At 39.9% G+C, this 10,889-nt stretch overlaps 1 protein-coding gene across 4 annotated transcripts in view; it reads right to left on the bottom strand.

The window, feature by feature from the left end:
• Positions 1-15: 15 nt before the first annotated feature.
• The window catches only part of REPS2 (RALBP1 associated Eps domain containing 2), a 104,349-nt gene continuing 93,475 nt past the window's right edge, over positions 16-10,889 (bottom strand). For all 4 annotated transcript variants that reach the window (XM_018561722.1, XM_018561721.1, XM_018561725.1 and 1 more), the window contains 2 exons: positions 3,232-3,337; positions 16-711 (listed from right to left, as the gene is read on the bottom strand). In XM_018561722.1, the coding sequence (XP_018417224.1) occupies positions 643-711; positions 3,232-3,337 (175 nt within the window). In that variant the 3' untranslated portion in view covers positions 16-642. The remainder of the gene's footprint in view (positions 712-3,231; positions 3,338-10,889) is intronic.

A 10,889-nucleotide genomic window follows, 5' to 3' on the forward strand; every position in this document is an offset into this window, starting at 1 on the left:
CAACAAGGCACATGGAAAATAATTTTTTACATATTTATTTTTGCACGGAAAAGACACTTTTCTTCAGACACTTGATTCCATTTACATCAGAAATGATCATTTGTACATGGAAATATTTGTTCCAGTATGCTAGAAAGGGCATATTCAAATGTACATCAAAGACTTGGAGTTCTATTATTCTCTTAAAACCTAAAACACACAATGTAAAAATAGCTTGATAAAAATTCTGTTCCCATAACAGAACATATTATATGAAATCATAGAAGAAAGTCATCAGATAATATAAGCTGAAAAGTTCAAATGAATATTCAAGAGTTTCAATGCCTCCGATGGTCCATGAATGCATGTAAAAAAATAAAATAAGTGCATGCAGCAGAATTCTCAGCTGTAGCCCTTGTGTGTTGTGCTGACTTAAACAATGATCCTTAAATTTTCAACACAGCATATGGAGTATGTTTTCTAAACTAGACCGAGTTTACATCAGAAATATTTTTTGCTTCTTCAATAAAACAAGCAACAAGGTGAACATATCTCATTCCAATGTTGACCAGCATCAGCATCATGTATGTAATGACAACAATTAGGTCACTAGATATGTGCAGTTCATACATCCTTATCAGTGGTATTGCTGTGCCTTCTTGGTCATAACACGGTAAGAGGACGAAGCTGTTCCAATTGGGTTTCCAAGGCAATTCTTTCCTGATGGACTTCCTGAAAATTAAAAAATATACACTTAGCTGCAGGTAGGGCTACTTCTAAATGAATGTTACAGTATATACAGTATGTGAATATGGATTACCAAAGTTAAAGTGAGACATGCAGGAGTGTCAAAACGTGTAGTAATACAACACAGGGATGATTTTTCAAGATGCCTCCAGAGCATTTTAAAGTGTACCTGTGGGCCATGAGCATGATTTCACAGCAGAAGCAATGAAGTTGTTCAAGGCAATGTCTCAGCAGCTCACTCAGAACACCTGTTTACTCTGCAGAGCCACTGCTGGGACGTAGCTTTAGATTAAACTGAGCTGCAGAGAAGCTCATGCCTAAGGGATTTTACAAGTGGAACCTGTCTTATTTAAATGTCAGGTATCTATGGTCTGGCGTTCTCTTTGCTATTGACGTGTGTATTGTCAATATGACATGGTCAAACATTTGTAACTGAAGTAATTCTTGCATGGAACACTGGTCCCCGAGTCGATGCCATAGACTGGCAGGTCTTATACAAAATGCCTACAAGAAGTAATTTCTTCTAAAGGGGACAATAGCAGCTTATGATGCCAAGGGTATACTTACTTTTTCCACAGTTACACCTATTGATATTTTTGTTAAATGATTGAAAAGCAAAATTTTCCTTCAGTTCTTCTTGAAGTATATCAGCTTTATCTGTGATCACTGTGAGTGAATATCTTATGTTTCACTCTTGTGAAAATGTGGAAAATATCAACAATTCCCATAGGGTGTACTTACTTGTTTACATGACTGTACAATCCTTGTTTTACAAATAAACATGTAATAAGGCTTCTCTAAAAAAACATAGTTTTTTTTTTCCTTTCAGACTTTGCCTCTGATTTGGATGGGAGCCCACCGTAGGAAGGGTGAAGGTGAAAAAGGAGTCACTGCTCTCTGACTCATTGAGGGCAGTCATAATTTCCTCCTTGAGCTTCTCAAAAGTAGCCCTCCAACCGAATAAAACCTGACCCAACCACTACTTAATTGTGCATCGGTTTAGAATGAAAATCTGTCTCATCTCCAGTGATAAATCTGTTGCAGACCTTGGCAAATCTGTCACAATTGGCTGCCCAGGATTCCAGGTGCAGGGGTGCACTTATTGTCCTTTCAGTAAAGCTTAAAGTGAAAGTCTTAGCTTTCAAGAACTCATACTATCAGGTGCCTGCTACTACCTTAGTAGCTTTGTGGTGTCTTTGGTAAAAGAAGGGATGACTTCTGAAAATGTTAAAAGGTAATTTGGACAAGATTTGGTCAGTGATTGGATGTGGGGTTTGAAGAAGAGGTCAGAAGTCCAGAATTACACCTAGCACCCTAGCATGTGCGGAGGGACTCATAATTGTGTTATTGATCTCAATGGTGAAGTCAGGGGAGGTTGACAACGGGGGGAAAGGGGAATATTATGGGCTCAGTTCTGAAAGATTGAGTTTTAGGAAGTGATGCAATATCCACACTATGTCAGTTATTAAACTAGAGATGCATTATGAGAATAAGGGTGTGAGCTGAAGAGTAGCGAGATGGATTCGAGTATTATCGGCATAGAGATGGTATGGGAAGCCATGGGAGGTTATCAGCTGACCCAGGAAGAATGTGTACATAAAAAAAATATAAGTGGTTCGAGTGCAGAGCCCTGTGGAACCCCTATTGAGAGAGGGAGAGGATATGAGAAGGTAGAGTGCTGAGATAGATAGGAGGAAACCAGGAAAGAGCAGAGTCTTGGAGGACAGAGGAGTGGAGGTTTTTTGAGGAGAAGTGAGTGGTCCTCCGTTTTAAAGGTAGCAGAAAGATCTAGGAGCATTAATACAAAGTAGTGATCATAGTTTTTAGTGGTTAGTGAGTCATTAGTGAGTTTTAGAAGGACAGTTTCAGCAGAGTGTTGTGGGAATCCGGACTGTAATTAAAATATCTAAAAACAAGGTTCCACTGATACATTTTTGGAGCATTTAAGAAGACCTTTCATCAATCCTTGTAGAAGTAAACATTTTGTAAATGTATGGGTATAAAGTGGCCATGGCAGTGTATTCAAGCAAACGTCTAGCAGTGGTGCACAATCAATCTTGACTTTTTGCTAAGGCCCCTTAAAAAATATGGTTCCAAATATGATCTAACAGTACAAAGATCACAGAAAAATCTAAGGGCCTAAAATTAATGTTGGGGTTCCAACTGTCAGAATGAGTACATCTGCTCTGCTATTTTTCTATTAGACAACACAAAATTTGTGTTGGTCTCAAAAAAACTTTCTATGAAAGCAATGGCCTTCTGAGGCTGCACGGTGCCATACCAGAAGCCAGGCAGCTCAGATCACTAATAGAATTATAGCTTTTTAGCCACACATTTAAAACAGTAAATTAGCAGCAAACAAGCAGTGTCCCCTGCAGGTCATGTAGAGGTTTAAATTTTTATATAAAAGTGAAAGTCCTTCCATTTTGTTCAACACAACTGTGTAACAAAAGGAGCCCAGGCATGTTCTCACAGTGTAAATGAGATCTGGAAAGCATTTCTCACCTTCAATTGTTGCTGAAGTTCACTGTTCAGCCTGGCCAGCACCACATTGGCTTCCTTGTTTTTACGAATGGCTGTCTGGATGGCTTTCTTCTGTTTGGAAGGCTGCCTGAAAAAGCGGATAAGTGCATCAAGACGTATCCAAAGACAGATTGACTGGTGCCAAAAGACCACACACCCACTAAAACATATGTTAATAATTATCTGACAATGCGGGGGCCCAAGACATACTGGCATGTCAAACATTATGCCCAGTGAATAAAAGAAGTGCCCCCACCTCTGGCATGTGCTTGTATTAGATCTTATCAGGATAGCAAATGCTGTTCTCTGTTAAGTTAGATCATTACTTTAATAAACATTGCAAAGGCAGTGCATTATACTTAGTGGCATATAGTCAAAATGAAGTCATTTCCTACTAAGTCTAAGCCACAGTAATACATCTTCCTTTCTCTGGCAGTAACGTCTTTCTACAGTTCTAACATCGGTCATTATCCTCACCTTTGGTCAGGGCTTGGTTACAGTTTGTAATCCCTCGAAGCGCCATGCGTCTCCTTGTTTAATTTAATTGAAGATCTACTACATGACTTTGCTGAGTCTGCGGGATTTATTTGCAGTTCTTTTTAATGGTTTTAATCACTGGGCTATGTCCCAGTCAGCATGCTGGTTAACACAGCCTGCCTATGATGCAACATCTATTCATTGCAGATACGCTTTGCCCACATTCAGCAAAGTATCTTTCACTATAGCTAATGGCTGCAATAGCCTAAGGGATATAAACTATGTCGGTTTCCTAGAATAGGGATAATCAGCAGTAATCAGGCTTTTTGTTCGTTGGATTAAACTAGGTTGCTCTCAGATGAAGATAACGTGCTCTTGCAGTTCAGTCTAACTGAAAGTGCTGGTCAGCCCATTGCCGAGTGACTACTGTCTGCAGATGTGAATGAGTTAAAGGAGATGCATGGTGAGGTTCAGCTTAGAGGTGTTAGGGAGATGTGAAAATCTTCCAAGGCTTCACACGTTAATAAAATTATTGGCTGCTAAGTAGAGAGAGGGAAGGAAGGCCAAGAATTCCTTTTTTTGAATGGAAAAAAAATCACATATTATATACAGCACAAGCACTACGAAAGAAGAATGTGAACAGACAAACACACTCCTGTTAAAATCTAGTGTATTCCTGAGGGTCTCTGTCTTTGCATGTACATACCTAGAGATTATGGTTAGTTCATTCACTAACGGTCTTTTCCCAGGGTGGGTCGAGAATAATAGGTAGTGAGTGATTTGACTTCATATCACTGTAGCACCTGGATCTGCCTTATGGAGCATGCATGGTGAAAGCTGAACACCAGGCACGCATACAAAAACACAATTATTTATTAAAAATAATTAAATGTGTTTTTTTAATAAAAGGTAGCACAAGTACCCATGTCTCTACATAGTAGCATTCTGCGAAACCTCCAAACCAGGATCCAAGGCCACATTCACATGGGCCTTTAGACTGCTGCTGGGGATTCCTGCAGCAAGAATCTATGGATTCCTGTGACTGACAGCGGCCACATCTGTCAGGGGTTGTCGACATGTAACAATTACCTGCAGGGACGATTGTTCCTGGATGCAGACAGAATGCTGCACCTGTAGACACATTCCTGCTGCAGGATTCCCAGCCACAGACTTAAGCACCGTGTGAATGTAACTTAACTTGGTAGGGGAAGGACAGCTTGCAGAAAGAAAAAGAGAACATGACCTCATCAGTGTGTTGCTTTATTATCTTTTATCCTACTCCTTTATTATGCAATCACAGCCTGATCTAGGACCTTTACCAAGATGAATTACTAAGCTGCAATGTGGTTTGTAAGGTTAGCCATGCTCTCTGACATGAATGCCTCCATCACAATACATGTTGAGCATAATTACAAATCCTATGGCATATTTTACAACTATGTATTTGAGTTGTATGTTTAGCTGTTTAGCTGTAGCTCAGCTTTAACATCTCTTTCCACTGCTACAAATGATTGTTAATGATCAAAGATGTAGGGAGAACTCTGTGTGCATGAAATGCTAAAAGACCGCAAGTCTTCTACTTACAGTTGTTACAAATGACTGTTAATGATCAAAGATATAGTACAATCTCAGTGTGTAAGAAATGCTAGGACTAAGTCTCATAACCGCTTTGTTGTTATCCACCACATGGCCCGATTATCTCAAGAACGTTTTAAGGTCTTGCACGACTTGCAAACATTGGGCACTGTATAGTCACAAAGATTGCTATGGTTAATGTTGGCCACAGAAAAAGAATTCCTGCTGGATGCTTTCCAAGCAATTTAAGAATGCGGGTGAAAAAGTGCTTCTACGGGCTACGTTTTCAGGCCACTTAGTTACCCTGTCAGAGCAAGTTGACTATGATGTAACACGCTAACAAAGAATTTCTTCAAAACAGATCATTCTCTCCGATTTCAATCAGTCACCTTAGGACCACTGATGTGTTACCTATTCAAGCTTCTATAATGAGGCAGAGGAAAGACCAAAGACGATGTGCACGGTACATTCAGTGAAACTGGTTGATATGGGTAATTGCATTTGACCATTACCTGACTGAGTCATAAAAAAAGTGGAAGCTGGGTATAAGCATTCAAGTAGTGCTGTCCATTTTGCTTGAATCAGAATAAAAAACAGAAGCCGCAGGCATGACTAATGAAGTGTGACAGAGCTACTGTTTACAAAAAGGTAAAATGAGGATATATGCAGAAAAAAGGAAAGTCTGCACTCATTTAATTGAAGGAACATTAAACATATACAGGGGAGTTTACAAAGACTGGTACTAAGTTTTAACAGGAACCGTTTCTTATATCTATGACAAGTGGAGGAAATAGGCCAGATTCACATACATGGCACAGACACTTCTGTGAATCTGTCTGAAACTGACAGAGCTAGTTAAAAGTAAAATTAGAATATCTACCAGTAAAATGGTCCTTTCACATAATTGGTTTATCATGTTTATTATCAGGAGAAATAGCACATTCTAAATATTAAATACTATATACCTATTAAAAATCATTCAATAGAATGTAGCATGTCAATAAACATGTTTTTCTAATATGTGTTAGAAACAAAATAATATAAAAGAAACATTCACATCTGTAGCTCTGCAGGCTGATATGAAATCATCTTACATTCTTTATCTAAACAAATATATATTTATTTATTTTTGATTTTACTTACAATTTCTTTTTTTTCCACTTCCTGGTCCAATTTGGCACAAATGATGTAATCATGCGCATGCATTGGATCCTGGGAAGGTTACATCAGCAATGCATTGCTGGGAAATCAAGAGATCTCAGGGAACGCCATTTTCTTCCTCTGAGATCATGTGCATGGTCACATGTCCTAGTCACACACGTAAAATACAAGTGATGGGGCGGCTCTACAGTCGCCGGAACACTTGTATTTAAACAGTCATCGTGGGTTGTTTCAAATTTGAGCATTTTAGCCGCTTGTGTGGGTGGGGAAGGGCTTTTTAAAACCCCCACCCACATCTAAATGGTGTAAGTCGCTACATGTGAATGGGGGCTAAGTGAGTGGACTGCGGTTAGGAAGGCAGAGCTACGTAATCAAGTGGGGATATCTTGTGAAAAAATTGATTAAAAGAAAAAAGTGTACAGTATTTTGTTTTTAGGGTTGCAGGCACCCCTTGAAACTTTGCCCCCAAGTCTTTCCACAAATCTGGAACTGCATTCAACCCACCAGTATTCACCCATAACTGAAACATCAGTTTTGCATGGCCTTACCCTCTAAAAAAATGGTGTTCTTTTAAAACAGAAAATAATTAAAATTGGCCCAAAAAAAAAAAAGAATTAAAGTCTTTGGGAAATATATTGCTGGTGGTATTTAATGTTTGTTCTAGAATATGTTCCAGTACATCCGTAATGAAGCCCACCCACATGTTCTGGGCTGTAGGAAGATACACTACAAGGAAATCTAAATGTAATCACTACTAGCACAATTAAGAACCACGACTTCATAGAACAGTATGTGCTGGAAGACGTTCAGGCAAACAGATTAGAAGTTCTGATGAGTGAAAGCCTACTTAGTCATTACGGGCTATAAAGCCCACATTGAAGAACAAATATCACATATAGTCATCCAAGTGTTATAATAAACACAGAAATGTCAATGTGCTTCATTGCTTAAAGTGTGTAAACAAGGGGATTAATAATATACAACAGTCTTTCTATGTAGTGCCAGTGACAGACGGAGTTCCTTCTGGCAGCACCATCTAATAGCCCACATAGATCTCAATATTTATTGAAGTTTTCAGATTTGTCTAGCACATGTCTCAAAGCAGCAAGCTAGCACCAGAAATTCATTTTAAAGGGGAACTATAGTCTTTTTAATATTATTTGGACGTACATTTAAAAGAGATCCGCCCGATCAGAATAATTTTATCAACATTTTAAAAGCCTTGTTTTTATGCGTAGCTTGTAAATATATACAGATATGTGAAAAAGAAAGTGCACCCTCTTTGAATTCTATGGTTTTACGTACAAGGACATAATAAAAGCATCTGGCCCTTAGCAGGTCTTAAAATTAGGCAAATGCCACCTCAGATGAACAACACATGACATATTACACCGTGTCATGACTCATTTTACATAGATAAAGCCAAAATGGAGAAGCCATGTGTGAAAAACAAAGTACACCTTATGATTCAATAGCTTGTAGAATCATTTCTGTATGAGTTGATCAGTCTCTCACATCATTGTGGAGGAATTTTGGCCCACTCTTCTTTACAATGTAGCTTCAGTTCATTGAGGTTTGCGGGCATTTGTTTATGCACAGCTCTCTTGAGGTCCTGCCGCAGCATTTTAATTGGGTTGAGGTCCAGACATTGACTGGGCCACTGCAACGCCTTGACTCTTTTCTTTTTCAGCCATTCTGTTGGAGATTTGTTGGCATGCTTGGGATCATTGCCCTGTTGCATGACCCAATTTCAGCCAAGGTTTAACTGTCTGACAGATGGTCTCAAATTTGACTCTAGAATACTTTGGTATACAAAGGAGTCCACGACCGACTCAATAAAAGCAAGGTGTTGAGGTCCTGTGGATGCAAAACAAGTCCAAATCATCACCCTTTCACCAGCATGCCTGACAGTTGGTATGAGGTGTTTGTGCTGATAGGCTGTGTACAACGCCACAGTTGGTGAAAAACAAACATCTCCAGTTTGGTTACGTCTGTCCAAAGGACATTGTTCCAGAAGTCTTGTGGTTTGTTTAGATGCAACTTTACAAACCTAAGCCATGTTCTTTTTAGAGAGAGGCAACCCTTCCAAACAAACCATACATGTTCGTTCCTTTTATAATTGTACTGTCATGAACTTTAACATTTAACACGCTAACTGAGGCCTGTAGAGTCGGAGAAGCAACTCTTGGGTTTTCTGCAATTTCTCTGAGCACTGCAGGGTCTGACCTTGGGGTGAATTTGCTGGAATGTCCACTCCTGGGAAGATTGGCAACTGCTTGAATCTTTTCTACTTGTGAATAATCTTCCTCACTGTAGAATGATGGACTTTAAATTGTTACAAAATGGCCTTATGACCCTTCCCACATTGATGGACAGCAACAATTGCTTCTCTAAGATCATTGCTGATGTCTTTCCTCCTCCTTGGCATTGTAATAACACACACACACACACACACACTGTGTATGTAAAATAAATAATGACATGTAATATGTCATGTGTTGTTCTTCATCTAAAGGCTGTATTTTCTAAAACCTGCTAAGGATGATTTTTATTATGCCTTGATATGTGAAACCATAGAATTCAAAGAGGGTGTATTTTCTTTTCTTACACGACTGTATGTACAGGGTTACTCCATATTTGATTACATACCCTGTATCTGGGCTTCCTGCTCACTAGTGCTGCAGAGTAAATTTACCTTCCTAATAATTTTATCTCACTGCAAGCCTTCCATACACAAACTATAATGATGAAAATTCCTCTGAAGACTGTTTTTTATGTACTCACTTCTACATGTGACCTGATTGTGTCATGTCAACTCTGCCCCATGCTTTCATTTCTAAATCCACTCCCATGTGGCAGGCAGATTATGGGCTTTTCATTAAGTACTACTTTACAATAGTATAGAATAATAATCTTTATTACTATATAATACCTATGGTAGAGTTACTTTCAGCAGTACAGCTTTCCTTTTGCATTCAAGAAAATACCTACGTCAGAGATTGGTTTTGCAACCACTGGGGGATTCTTCCTCCAGTAGTGAGTCTCTCTGTTTTTTACTTTTACACGCCCCACCGCTTCCCTTTGTTAGCCAATAAGATTGTAAGGAAATTCCTGTGCAACCCCTGTTAATCATACACTCCTCTGTCTCTCTTTCTGTTTCCACCAGCCCCCTGCTGCCCTCCTTCCATGGATCCTTGTTTTCCTTCCACCAGTCCCTGGGGATCCCACACTCCAATTGCTTGGTGAAGTAAAGGCTTTGGGAGGTGGAGAGGAGCACAACAGCAGTGTGCTCCTGAGTCCCACTTAGGCCTGCTCCTGAGCTCCCAGTGCTGCTGTGCTATGAGGTTCAGCCACACGGAGCAGTCATAAAACAGATTAGAAGCAATCACAGGTAAGCACATTCCTTCGACTGCTGTGCTCTCTCCCCACAAAAGCACCCATCGGTCCTGCTCGTCCCCTTTTTTCTCACTGATCCTGCACACCACTTTCTCACAACACCCAATGCGTTGCAACCCCATTACTTTCAGAATCCACTGGGCCTGCAACTCCTCTTTCTTGGTACCCAATAAGCCTGTGACCCCCACCTTCTTCTCAATACTACCCACCACACCTGCAGTCCCCCCTTGGTCAGCATCCACCATGCTTGCAGCTCTTCATTCACCATGCATGCACCTTCCTTTACCCTCCATCTCGGAGCACCCACCACGTATGCAGTCCCCAGTGTCTCAGCAACCTCAGAACCTGCAGCTACAATTCTCTCACCACCTGTTATGCCTGCAGCCCCCTTTCTCTAACTACCCACTAGGCCAGCAGCCCTCCTATCAGCAACCACCACGCTTACACCCTCCTTTTCTCCGCACCCACCATACTTGCAGCCCCTTGCCTGCCGAAAATGAACAAGTGCTTATATCCACCTGAAGTAGGCCACTCTCACCAGCAACTTATCATCCAACCTTGAGTAACACTGTCCCACCACTAGCAAACACAGCTTCAGGACTAGTGACTGTTGTGCAGCTCAACAGAGACCTCAAAAGATTAATTTATTGGTTTATTCTTTAGTGTGTACAGCATATATAATTGATTTTCTGTGTATATATTTGATGTGTTTTAAGCTCTGATCTGTTTACCTGTGAAATTATGGGTGTGCACTGGATGGCACATTTACTGTTTACATCAATTTGATATGCACATCATTTTGGGTGTGCTTGTTGTGAGGGTGAGTAAAGATGTTATACATATCACTAGCTGTTCTCTTTTTATATATCTAAATTGCAGTTGAATATAGGGATTGCATGTTCAAAATAATATTATAAAAGGTTCAATAGTTTAGGAGGGAGGTTTTGCTGTTGTATCTTGAAAGTAAAAGAAATAAATTTGGATGTTGGACTTGAAAATGGCTGCCGCATTGGAAGGGTTCTGTAACCAGG

Source organism: Nanorana parkeri, unplaced genomic scaffold (genome assembly GCF_000935625.1).
Source record: "Nanorana parkeri isolate BGI_ZX_2015 unplaced genomic scaffold, ASM93562v1 scaffold539, whole genome shotgun sequence".
Lineage (NCBI taxonomy): Eukaryota > Metazoa > Chordata > Amphibia > Anura > Dicroglossidae > Nanorana > Nanorana parkeri.